Source organism: Corvus hawaiiensis, chromosome 36 (genome assembly GCF_020740725.1).
Source record: "Corvus hawaiiensis isolate bCorHaw1 chromosome 36, bCorHaw1.pri.cur, whole genome shotgun sequence".
NCBI lineage: Eukaryota > Metazoa > Chordata > Aves > Passeriformes > Corvidae > Corvus > Corvus hawaiiensis.
This window is the reverse complement of record NC_063248.1, coordinates 1,528,246-1,541,355: the sequence shown is the minus strand read 5'-3', so window position 1 is coordinate 1,541,355 and position 13,110 is coordinate 1,528,246. Positions and strand designations below refer to the sequence as shown.

General features: G+C 64.3%; 1 protein-coding gene across 1 annotated transcript in view; it reads right to left on the bottom strand.

The window, feature by feature from the left end:
• The window catches only part of SNRNP200 (small nuclear ribonucleoprotein U5 subunit 200), a 60,238-nt gene extending 54,905 nt beyond the window's left edge, over positions 1-5,333 (bottom strand). The window contains 4 exon segments of the mRNA XM_048290046.1: positions 54-297; positions 1,767-1,938; positions 3,171-3,334; positions 5,190-5,333. Coding sequence (XP_048146003.1) covers positions 54-297; positions 1,767-1,938; positions 3,171-3,334; positions 5,190-5,234 — 625 coding nt within the window. The 5' untranslated portion in view covers positions 5,235-5,333.
• Positions 5,334-13,110: the final 7,777 nt, after the last annotated feature.

Below are 13,110 nucleotides of genomic sequence, written 5' to 3'. Positions count from 1 at the left end.
ATCCCCAAAAAATCCAAAAAAATCCTCAAAAAATCCCCAAAAAATCCTCCAACAAATCCCAAAAAATCCCCAAGAATCCCCCAAAGCCCCGTGGCACTGCATACCCATGTTCTGGATGTCCTTGTCCCCGCCGTAGTCGGTGATCTTCTTGCCCAGGTTGACCAGCACGTGGTAGCGCGTGTCGTCCGTCTGGCCCAGCAGCAGCTCCACCTCCTTGCGCCGCTCCTTGTCCCGCAGCTTCTCGTTCTTCAGCACGGCCAGCACCTCGTCGGCGGCCCCACACAGGATATCCCGCGGCTGCCAACGGGACAGCGCCCCGGGAATCCCAAACCGGAACCTCCACGGGGGTTTCCGAGCGCCCGAAGGCGGCTCCGCGTGGCAACGGCGCCGAACCGGCGCCGACGGGGAGGAGAAAGCGAAGGACAACTCCTCGTGGTGGCCATGAGGGAAACGGGAGCTTCCCGGATCGCTGGAAGGGTTCCTGGCCAGGCTGGATGGGGTTTGGGGCAGTCTGGGATGAGTTGTGGTGGGGCTTGATGGGATTGAAAGGTTCCCTTCCAATTTAAACCGGTTTGGCATTCCGTGTCCTGGTTTAGATGGCATTTTGGGAAGAAATATTGGATGCTCCTGGATCCCTGGAAGTGCCCAAGGTCAGGCTGCATGAGGATTGGAGCATCCTGGTCTATGGAAAATGTCCCTGCCCGTGGCAGAGGTTGGATTTAGAGGATCTTTAAGGTCCTTTCCAACCCAAACCAATCCATGATTCCATACCCTGGTTTAGATGGGATTTTGGGAAGAAATGTTGGATGCTCCTGGATCCCTGGAAGTGCCCAAGGCCGGGCTGGAGCCCCCTGGGATAGTGGGAGGTGTCCCTGCCCATGGTGGGACTTGATGGGTTTTGGCCTCCCTTCCAACCCCAACCATTCCACGATTCTATATCCTGGTTTGGATGGGATAATGGGAAGGAATTCCTGGCTGGCAGGGGCTGGGCTGGAATTCCCAGAGCAGCTGTGGCTGCCCCTGGATCCCTGGAAGTGCCCAAGGTCAGGCTGCATGAGGATTGGAGCATCCTGGTCTATGGAAAATGTCCCTGCCCGTGGCAGAGGTTGGATTTAGAGGATCTTTAAGGTCCTTTCCAACCCAAACCGTTCTGCAATTCCATGCCCTGGTTTAGATGGGATTTTGGGAAGAAATATTGGATGCTCCTGGATCCCTGGAAGTGCCCAAGGCCGGGCTGGAGCCCCCTGGGATAGTGGGAGGTGTCCCTGCCCATGGTGGGACTTGATGGGTTTTGGCCTCCCTTCCAACCCCAACCATTCCAGGATTCTATATCCTGGTTTGGATGGGATAATGGGAAGGAATTCCTGGCTGGCAGGGGCTGGGCTGGAATTCCCAGAGCAGCTGTGGCTGCCCCTGGATCCCTGGAAGTGCCCAAGGCTGGGCTGGACGGGGCTTGGAGCACCTTGGGATGGTCCCTGGCCATGGTGGGAATTGATGAACTTTTAGGTCCCTTCCAAGCCAAACCCATCCATGATTCCACATCCTGCTTTAAATGGGATACTGGCAACAAACCCTGGATGCTCCCTGGAATCCCTGGAAGTGCCCAAGGCCAGGCTGGACAGGGTTTGGACCTCAGATCCAGCAGAAAGCTGAGGTGGAACCGGCTGCTCTTTAAATTCCCAACCCCATCCCGGCTGGGATAACAGGGCTGCATTCCCCCATCCAAGGGCTGCATTCCCATCTCCCAGCGATGATCCCAGGCTCACCTGATCCCCCAGGGCGGCCTGGATGAAGCTGAGCAGGACCTCGTAGGTCTCCCGGGTCTCCTTGGTCTTGGGTTTGTAGATGATGCCGACCATCTCGTCGATGCCCTCGGAGAGCAGCGTGTACCCCTTCATCTTATTGATGTCGTGCCTGTCCTCATCCCGCTTCCTCCTCCTGGGAAAAGGGGAAAACGGGAGCCTGAGGCACTCACAGCCCCGACCCCGCTCTCCTCCAGGCCCTTTCTTCCCAAACTAAAGCAGAAAAACCCATTTCTTTTCATTTTTCACGCCCATTTTTCCAAGTGTCTCTGCGTCCAGAGGCTCTGGGTTTCCCACCTCCAAATATTCCCAAAATCTTGAAGTGGAGAAGGGAAAGTCCCAGACAGAGCTCAGAGCCCCTCGCAGGGCCTGGAGGGGCTCCGGGAGAGCTGGAGAGGGAGTGGGGACAAGGCATGGAGGGACAGGACACAGGGAACGGCTTCCCAGTGGGAAAGGGGAGATTGAAATGGGATCTTGGGGAGGAATGAGGGTGGGGAGGGGCTGGGCTGGAATTCCCAGAGCAGCTGGGGCTGCCCCTGGATCCCTGGAAGTGCCCAAGGCCGGGCTGGATCCGGGACAGTGGGAGCTCGATGGGTTTCAAAGGCTTTAAAATCCCTTCCAGCCCAAATCATTCCCTGAATTGGGCACCAGGAAAAGCAGCGTTCCTGGGAAATTGGATAACAGGAAAAGCAGCTTTTTTTGGGATATTGGGCACAAGGAAAAGCAGCTTTCCTGGGAAATTTGGGACAAGGGAAAGCAGCTTTCCCAGGGAAATTTGGGAACCAGGAAAAGCAGCTTCCCTGGGAAATTTGGGGATCAGGGAAAGCAGCTTTCCCAGGGAAAATGAGGACCCAGGAAAAGCAGCTTTTTTGGGGAAATTTGGGGATCAGGTAAAGCAGCTTTCCTGGGAAATTTGGGGACCTGGAAAAGCAGCTTTCCTGGGAAATTTGGGAACCTGGAAAAGCAGCTTTTTCTGGGAAATTTGGGGATCAGGAAAAGCAGCTTTCCTGGGAAATTGGACATGAGGAAAAGCAGCTTTTTTTGGGATATTGGGCACAAGGAAAAGCAGCTTTCCCAGGGAAATTTGGGACCTGGAAAAGCAGCTTTCCTGGGAAATTTGGGGATCAGGGAAAGCAGCTTTCCTGGGAAAATGAGGAGCCAGGAAAAGCAGCTTTCCCAGGGAAATTTGGGGACCTGGAAAAGCAGCTTTTTCTGGGAAATTTGGGAACCAGGAAAAGCAGCTTTCCCAGGATCCAGCACCCAACTCCATCCCAGAACCCATCAAGCAGAACCCCCCCCGAGCCCTCCCACCTCTCCCACAACCCCATCCCATCCCGAGCTCCGAGAATTCCCGGTTTTCCCGCTCACTTGGCCCTTCTCTCCTCCTGCATCTGGGGCTTGGTCCTCTGGGCCTTGTCGCCCATGCGGGTCCCCTCGAGCTTCCCCACCAGGGACAGCACCTCCCCCGTGGGCTCATCGCGGCGCGTCCGGTCGATCAGAGAGCGGTCGGCTTGGAGCACGAGGTTGGAGTTCTGGGGGGAAAAACCGGGAAAACGGGGGGAAACGGGGGGATAAACGGGGGGATAAACGGGGGGAAAACGAGGGGATAAACGGGGGAATAAACGGGGGGATAAACGGGGGGATAAACGGGGGGAAAACGGGGGAATAAACGGGGGGAAAACGGGAGGATAAACGGGGGAATAAACGGGGGGATAAACGGGGGGAAAAACGGGGGAATAAACGGGGGGAAAACGGGGGGAAAACGGGGGAATAAACGGGGGGATAAACGGGGGGAAAAACGGGGGAATAAACGGGGGGATAAACGGGGGAATAAACGGGGGGAAAACGGGGGCAAAAAGGGGGGCAAAAAGGGGGGCAAAAACGGGGGGATAAACGGGGGGATAAACGGGGGGATAAACGGGGGGATAAACGGGGCAAAAAAGGGGGAAGAAACGGGGGAAGAAACGGGGGAAGAAACGGGGGAAGAAACGGGGGAAGAAACGGGGGAAGAAACGGGGGAAGAAACGGGGGAAGAAACGGGGCAAAAAAGGGGGCAAAAACGGGGGAAGAAACGGGGGAAGAAACGGGGGAAGAAACGGGGGAAGAAACGGGGGAAGAAACGGGGGAAGAAACGGGGGAAGAAACGGGGCAAAAACGCGGGAATAAACGGGGGAATAAACGGGGGAATAAATGGGGCAAAAACGGGGCAAAAATGGGGGGAAAACGGGGGAATAAATGGGGCAAAAACGCGGGAATAAACGGGGGAATAAACGGGGGGAATAAACGGGGGGAATAAACGGGGGGAAGAAACGGGGGGAATAAACGGGGGGAATAAACGGGGGGAAGAAACGGGGGGAATAAACGGGGGGAATAAACGGGGGGAATAAACGGGGGAAGAAACGGGGGAAGAAACGGGACGTGGGGTGAGAGGGAGGGCAAGGAGGCGCGGGGGATGGAGGGTAGAGGGTGTGTGAGGGGCTGGGATGGGGTGGAGGGGGGTTTGGGGGTCCCAAAATTGGGCTGAGAGGGGTCCAGGGAGCCTAAAATGGGGCTGAAAAGGGTTTGGGGGTCCCAAAATGGGGCTGGGGGTCCTGAAATGGGGTTAAGGGGGGTCCAAAGGGTCCTGAAATGAGGCTGGGGGTCCTAAAATGGGGTTAAGGGGGGGTCCAAAAGGTCCCAAAATGGGGCTGAGAGGGGTCCAGGGAGCCTAAAATGGGGCTGAGAGGGGTTTGGGGGTCCCAAAATGGGGCTGGGGGTCCTGAAATGGGGTTGAGGGGGGGTCCGGGGGTCCCAAAATGGAGCTGAGAGGGGGCTGGGGGTCCTGAAATGGGGCTGAGGGGGGTACAAAGGGTCCCAAAATGGGGCTGGGGGTCCTAAAATGGGGTTGAGGCGGGACCAAAGGGTCCCAAAATGGGGCTGAGAGGGGTCCAGGGAGCCTAAAATGGGGCTGAGAGGGGTTTGGGGGTCCCAAAATGGGGCTGGGGGTCCCGAAATGGGGCTGGGAGGAGTCTGGGAGTCCCAAACTGGGGCTGAGGGAGGTCTGGGGGCCTCAAAATGGGACTCGGGGTCTCCAAATGGCGCTGAGGAGGGTCTGGGGGTCCCGAAACGGAATTGAGGGGGGTCCGGGGGATCCCGAATTGTGGCTAGGGGAGACTGGGGAGGACTCAGGAGACCCAAAACGGGGCCGAGAGAGGCCCGGGGGTCCTAAAACGGGGCCTAGAGCGCCCTGAGGGGAGTCTGGAGGTCCCAAAATGGGGCTGAGAGGGGTCAGGGGGGTCCCAAACTGGGGCTGAGGGAGGGTGGGGAGGCTGGTGAAGAGCATGGGGGGCGGGGCCTGAGAACACCCGGTAACGGGAGCGGGGTTCGGGGCGCAGGGCCCGCACTCACCGCCTTGTACTCGTACTGCAGGCTACGGGCGGTCACGTCCGCCATGGCTGCGCCGGGAACGGGGCCGGGAACGGGAGCGGGGCCGGGAACGGGGCCTGACCAGGCCGCGCCGCCGCCGCCGCACCGGGAGCGCCCACAGCGGACCTTCCGGGTCAGCCGGAAACGACCCTGAGCCCGCGGACTGGAGCGCGAGACCCCGCCCTCCGCCCGTTCTGATTGGTTGGTGTCCGTTAAATCCCGCCCCCCCGCGCCGAAAGCTGGCTGTGATTGGCTAGGCAGCCCGCCCGCCACGGTTTGATTGACGTTTGAGCGCCCGAGGGTTTGAAGGCGGCGGGGGGCGGGGTCAGAGCACTGAGTGCCGCTTCTTATTGGCTGATGATGACGTATGCCACGCCCCCTCCTGCAAGCCACGCCCCTTCCCGGTGATGCGACACGTGGTGGCCCAAAGGGGGTCCACGACACCCCCAAATTGTCCCCAAGGACCTCCCCGTGCCCCACGGGGGGCTCTGGTCACCCCCAAATTCTCCCCAAGGACCTCCCCGTGCCCTACGGGGGGCTCTGGTCACCCCCAAATTCTCCGCAAGGACCTCCCCGTGCCCCACGGGGGGCTCTGCTCACCCCCAAATTGTCCCCAAGGATCTCCCTGTACCCCAAGGGGGGCTCTGCTCACCCCCAAATTGTCCCCAAGGACCTCCCCGTGCCCCACGGGGGGCTCTGGTCACCCCCAAATTGTCCCCAAGGATCTCCCTGTACCCCAAGGGGGGCTCTGCTCACCCCCAAATTGTCCCCAAGGACCTCCCCGTGCCCCACGGGGGGCTCTGGTCACCCCCAAATTGTCCCCAAAGACAATCCCACCGGGATGTCCCCTGGGCACTCGGGGATTCCTGGGCATTGAGGGGTCACTTGGAATCGGGGATCGGGGTATCCCTGGGCACTGGGATGTCCCCTGGGCATTGAGGGGTCACTTGGAATCGGGGATCGGGGTATCCCTGGGCACTGGGATGTCCCCTGGGCATTGAGGGGTCACTTGGAATCGGGCATCGGGGTATCCCTGGGCACTGGGATGTCCCCTGGGCATTGAGAGGTCACTTGGAATCGGGGACCGGGGTATCCCTGGGCACTGGGATGTCCCCTGGGCATCGGTGGGACCCTGAGTGCCCACCCCGTGCTGTGGGGCATGCCCTGGTCATCTCAGGGTGGCAGGGGTGGCAGGGGACGCGGGCAGAGCTGCGTCGCCCCGGTGCCCTTGGGGACGCGGCTCGGTGCCATCCGCCCGGCTGCGCGTGCCCTCGTTATCTCGGCCCCGTTAATTAGCGGAGCGCGGTGCCAGCGGTGCCCGGTGCCAGCCCGGCCGTGCCCCAGCGGGGGAGGTCACCACGAGGCCTCGGGGCTCCTCGGGGACAGCACACCTTGTCCTGTCCCTGGAGGTCACCCGGCTGTGCGGCCACACCGGCGGTGCCCACCTGGGGCTCGTCCTCCTCCTCTCCTTCCTCACCCTCGCCGGGACAGGGACCCTTGGAAGGGATTCCGGGCAGGATTCCCGGGCAGGATTCCCGGGCAGGTACCTCGGGAATGGACCCGGGATAGGATTCCCGGGCAGGTACCTCGGGAATGGACCCGGGATAGGATTCCTGAGCAGGTATCCCGGGAATGGACCCGGGATAGGATTCCCGGGCAGGTACCTCGGGAATGGACCCGGGATAGGATTCCCGGGCAGGTACCTCGGGAATGGACCCGGGATAGGATTCCCGGGCAGGTATCCCGGGAAGGGACCCGGGATAGGATTCCTGAGCAGGTACCTCGGGAAGGGACCCGGGATAGGATTCCCGGGCAGGTACCTCGGGAATGGACCCGGGATAGGATTCCCGGGCAGGTACCTCGGGAAGGGACCCGGGATAGGATTCCCGGGCAGGTACCTCGGGAATGGACCCGGGATAGGATTCCCGGGCAGGTATCCCGGGAAGGGACCCGGGATAGGATTCCCGGGCAGGTACCTCGGGAAGGGACCCGGGATAGGATTCCCGGGCAGGTACCTCGGGAAGGGACCCGGGATAGGATTCCCGGGCAGGTACCTCGGGAAGGGACCCGGGATAGGATTCCCGGGCAGGTACCTCGGGAAGGGACCCGGGATAGGATTCCCGGGCAGGTACCTCGGGAAGGGACCCGGGATAGGATTCCCGGGCAGGTACCTCGGGAAGGGACCCGGGATAGGATTCCCGGGCAGGTATCCCGGGAAGGGACCCGGGATAGGATTCCCGGGCAGGTACCTCGGGAAGGGACCCGGGATAGGATTCCCGGGCAGGTATCCCGGGAATGGACCCGGGATAGGATTCCTGAGCAGGTACCTCGGGAAGGGACCCGGGATAGGATTCCTGAGCAGGTATCCCGGGAATGGACCCGGGATAGGATTCCCGGGCAGGTACCTCGGGAAGGGACCCGGGATAGGATTCCCGGGCAGGTACCTCGGGAAGGGACCCGGGATAGGATTCCCGGGCAGGTACCTCGGGAAGGGACCCGGGATAGGATTCCCGGGCAGGTACCTCGGGAATGGACCCGGGATAGGATTCCCGGGCAGGTACCTCGGGAAGGGACCCTGGGCAGGTATCCCGGGCTGGGACCCTGCAGGGACCCCAGGCAGGTATCCCGGGATAGGATTCCTGCTCAAGTATCCCGGGCTGAGACCCCGGACAGGATTCCCGGGCAGGTATCCCGGGAATGGACCCCGGGCAGGTATCCCAGGAAGGATTCCTGGACAGGGACCCTGGGCAGGGACCGGGATTCCCGAGCAGGTATCCCGGGAATGGACCCTGTCCCGGGCAGGTATCCCGGGCTGGGACCCTGCAGGGACCCTGGGCAGGTATCCCGGACAAGATTCCCGGGCAGGTATCCCGGGCTGGGAGCCCGGACAGGATTCCCGGGCAGGTATCCCGGGAATGGACCCTGGGCAGGTATCCCGGGCTGGGAGCCCGGCAGGGACTCCAGGGAGGATTCCCCGTCAGGTATCCCGGGCAGAGACCCTGGGCAGGTGTCCCGGGAATGGACCTTGGACAGGATTCCCGGGAATTGACCCTGGGCAGGATTCCCGGGAATGGACCCTGGGCAGGGACTCCGGGTGCGATTCCCGGTCGGGTATCCCAGGAAAGTATCCTGGGCAGGGATCTCGGGAATGGACCCCAGGCAGGGACCCCAGGCAGGTATCCCGGGAATGGACCCCGGGCAGGTATCCCAGGAAGGATTCCTGGACAGGGACCCTGGGCAGGGACCGGGATTCCCGAGCAGGTATCCCGGGAATGGACCCTGTCCCGGGCAGGTATCCCGGGCTGGGACCCTGCAGGGACCCTGGGCAGGTATCCCGGACAAGATTCCCGGGCAGGTATCCCGGGCTGGGAGCCTGGACAGGTATCCCGGGAATGGACCCTGGACAGGTATCCCGGGAATGGACCTTGGACAGGATTCCCGGGAATTGACCCTGGACAGGTATCCCGGGAATGGGCCCTGGACAGGTGTCCCAGGAAGGATTTCTGGACAGGGACCCTGGGCAGGGACCGGGATTCCCGGGCAGGTATCTCGGGAATGGACCCTGGGCAGGGACGCCGGGTGCGATTCCCGGTTGGAAAGTATCCCGGGAATGAACCCCGGGCAGGTATCCCGGGCAGGTATCCCGGGAATGGACCTTGGACAGGATTCCCGGGAATGGACCCTGGGCACGTATCCCGGGAATGGACCCCGGGAATGGACCCCGGGCAGGTATCCCGGGCAGGTGCCAGCCCCTCCGTGCCCGCAGCGCCGTGCCCGCCGTGCCGCGGGTGCCCGGTGCCACGGGGCGGGGCGGGTGACAGGAGCTGGCACAGCCCCGCGGCCCCGCGCCAGCGCCGGGATGGGGCCGCTCTAATTCCTTTATTCCGGCCGGGTGCACCGGGACAAAGAGGGAACGGCACCGGGATGGCACCGGGGATGGGCACCGGGGATGGGCACCGGGATGGGCACCGGGGATGGGCACCGGGATGGCACCGGGGGTGGCACAGGGATAGGACCGGGGATGGCAGCGGGGGTGGCACCGGGGATGGCACAGGGGACGGGCACAGGGACGGCACCGGGGGTGGTACGGGGATGGCAGCGGGGATGGCAGCAGGATGACACTGGTGGTGGCACGGGGATGGCTGCGCGGGGATGGGCACCGGGACGGCACCGGGGGTGGCACGGGGATGGCACCGGGGATGGCACTGGGGGTGGCACCGGGGATGGCACTGGGGGTGGCAGCGGGGATGGCACAGGGGATGGGACCGGGGATGGCAACGGGGATGGCACTGGCGATGGCACTGGGGATGGGCACAGGGGATGGGCACCGGGGATGGCACCGGGGATGGGCACCGGCGGTGGCACGGGGATGGCACCGTGGGTGCCACCGGGGATGGGCACCGGGGGTGGGCAGTGGGGATGACACCGGGGGTGGCACCGGCGATGGCACCAGGGGTGGTCACAGGGGATGGTACCGGGGATGACACCGGGCATGGCACCAGGGGTGACACCGGGGATGGGCACAGGGATGGCACCGGGATGGCACCGGGGATGGGCACAGGGATGGTACCAGGGGTGGCACCGGGATGGGCACAGGGATGGTACCAGGGATGGCACAGGGATGGCACCGGGATGGGCACAGGGATGGTACCAGGGATGGCACAGGGATGGCACCGGGGGTGGGCACAGGGATGGTACAGGGATGGCACTGGGATGGCACCGGGATGGCACCGGGATGGCACCGGGATGGTACCAGGGATGGCACCGGGGATGGGCACAGGGATGGCACAGGGATGGCACTGAGGGTGGCCCAGGGGACTCGCCGTGTCCCTGCCACCCCCCGTGCCAGAGGTGCCAGGGCGCTGCTCTGCCCCGCATGGGGCGGGAAGGGGGGGCCCTGTCCCTCCACCCCATCCCGGGGGTCCTGGGGGCAGCGGGGCCATGGGCACCCCAAAACTGAGCTGGGCTGGGCTGGACTGGGCAAGCTGGGCTGAACTGGGATGAGCTGAGATGAACTGGGGTGAAAAGAACTGAACTGGGACTGGGCAAACTGGGCTGAACTGGGCTGAAGTGGGACTGGGCAGACCAGGCTGAATTGAGCTGAGCTGAACTGGGATGAAAAGAAGTGAACTGGGACTGGGCAAACTGGGCTGAACTGGGATGAGCTGAGCTGAACTGGGGTGAAAAGAACTGAAGTGGGACTGGTCAAGTAGGGCTGAACTGGGATGAGTTGAGCCGAGCCTGGTTAAACTGGGCTGAACTGAGCCAAACTGGAGTGAGTGAAACCAGGCTGAGCTGAGCCTGGTTGAGCCGAGCCAGGCCAGTGGAGCCAGGCTGGGCTGACGTGGGTTAAACCAAGCTGGGCTGAGCCAAACCGGGTTGAGCTGAGACTGGTTAAGGTGGCCTGAACTGGGCTAAGCCTAACCAGGACACCCCGAACCGGGCTGAGCCAAGAACTGGGCTGAGCCGGACTGAGCTGAGCCTGGTTGAGCCAAGCCAGGCCAGTGGGGCTGAACTGGGCTGAGCCAGGCCCAGGCCAAGTGGTGCAGGGTTAAGCCAAGCCAAGATGAGCCGAGCTAAGTTAAGCCTACTGGTTCCGGCCCAAACTGAGCTGAGCTGAGTGGTTCCAACTGGACCCAGTTGGTTCCAACGCAATCTGAGCCAATCTGAACTGAGCCAACTGGTTCTGATCCAATCCAACCCGATCCAAACCGATCTGAGCTGAGCCCAGCTTAGCTGAGCTGGGCTGCCTGCTTCTGGATCCGGCCCGAACCGAGCCGAGCTGGGCTGCGCTGAGCTGGCTCGAGCCAACTGGTTCCAGTAGGACCCGACTGGTTCTGAGCCGATCTGAGCCGAGCACTTCCGAGCGGACCCGGTTCCGACTGAACCCGAGCGGTTCCGATCCGATCGCACCCCACCCGAGCGGTTCCGAACGCTTCCGATCCAAAGGGAGCCGACCCGAGCGGTTCCGATCTGACCCGACCCGACCCGCGCCCCCTCCCCTCGGGGGCCCGTGACGTCACGGGCGGGGCGGGGCCGCGCGGAGCCGCGCGGCGCGCTCCCGCCGCCGCCCCTCACGGCCGCTCCCGCCTCCCGCGCCCCGGCCGGGCCCCCCCCGCGCCCCCCGGGCCCCCGCCCCGCCTCGCCGCCTCCCGCCGCCGCCCCGCCCGGGCCCCGCCGGGCCCCCCGCCCCGCGCCGCCGCCTCCCGCCGCCGGCTGCCCCGGCCGGGTCCCCCCCCGGACCCCCCAGCCCCTCACGACCGCCTCCCGCCCCTCCGCCACCGCCGCCGCCGCCGCCGCCGCGCCCCGAGGTGAGTGCGGGCCCCCCCCCCCCTCCCCGCGCCGGTCCGGCCCCCCCGCCCCGCCCCGGTATTGTTGTGGCGGAGCCGCGGGGGCGGGAGGAGGAGGGGGAGGCGCTTTGTTCCTCCCGGTACCGGGGATCGGCACCGGCTTCCCCCCCCCCCCCCCCCCCCCCCCCCCCCACCACGCCGTTGATGGGGGGGCCGGAATCCCCCCGCCCGTAACGGGGACACCCCCTCACCACCCCCCCCCTCCGCCGCTCGGATCCGTCGGTGCACCGGGACCCCCCCACCCCCGCCCCGGTACGGGCAACAGGGGAACGGGGGGAGCGCGGGGAGCCCCCACCCGCGGGGGTGCGCGGCCGTGGGGACCCCCGGGATGGGAGGGCAGCGCCGTGGGGACCCCGGGGTGGGAGGGCAGCGCCGTGGGGACCCCCAGGTTGGCACCCCCGTGGGGACCCCCAGGTTGGCACCCCCCGTGGGCAGCCCCCGCCCGAGACGGGACCCGCCCGGGGCCGCGGCACCCCAGGCCCCTCAGGGCACCCGCGGGTGTCCAGCACCAAACTCTGTCGTGCCTGTTGTACCCTGAGGGCACCCCGGCCCCGGCCATGCCCAGGGCACCCCAAGTGTGCCCGTGGCACCCCAGCTTTGCCCGTGGCACCCTGGTCGTGCCCAGCACACGCCGTGGCCTGTGGCACCCGTGCTGTGCTTTTGTCCCTGTCCTTGTGCCTGTTGCGCCCCAGCTGTGCCTGTTGAACCCCAGCCGTGCCCACGGCGGCTTGGCCGCTCCTGTGGCACCCCAGCCGTGCCCAGGGCACCCCAGATCGGCCTGTGGCACCTCACATTTGTCTGTTGCGCTGTGACTGTGCCCGTGGCACCCCGATTTTGCCCGTGGCACCCCGATTTTGCCTGTGGGAGCCTGGCTCTTCCCTGTAGCACCCCAGCTGTGTTGTGGCACCCCAGCCATGCCTAGGGCACCCCAGTTTTCCCCATGACACCCCAGCTGCGCCCGCGGCACCCCAGATTTGCCTGTTGCACCCCAGCCATGCCCGGGGCATCCCGTTTTTCCCTGTTACACCCCAGCTGATCCCCATGGCACCCCCTCTTTGCCTCTGGCACTCTGGGCAGGACCATGCCACCCTGCCCATGCCAGCGGCACCCTAGATGTGCCAGTGACACCCCAGCTGTGCCCGTGACACCCCAGCTGTGCCGATGGCACCCCAGCTGTGCCCGTGATACCCCAGATGTGCCGGTGGCACCCCAGATGTGGCCATGACACCCCAGATGTGCTGGTGTCACCCCAGCTGTGCCCATGACACCCCAGCTGTGCCGGTGTCACCCCAGCTGTGCTGATGGCACCCTAGATGTGCCCATGACACCCCAGCTGTGCCGGTGGCACCCCAGCTGTGCCGATGGCACCCCAGCTGTGCCCATGACACCCCAGATGTGCTGGTGTCACCCCAGCCGTGCCCATGACACCCCAGCCGTGCCCGTGACACCCCAGCTGTGCCGATGGCACCCCAGCTGTACCGATGGCACCCCAGATGTGCCCGCGACACCCCAGCTGTGCCCGTGCCACCCTCATCCCCCGCCCCAGGAAGCCC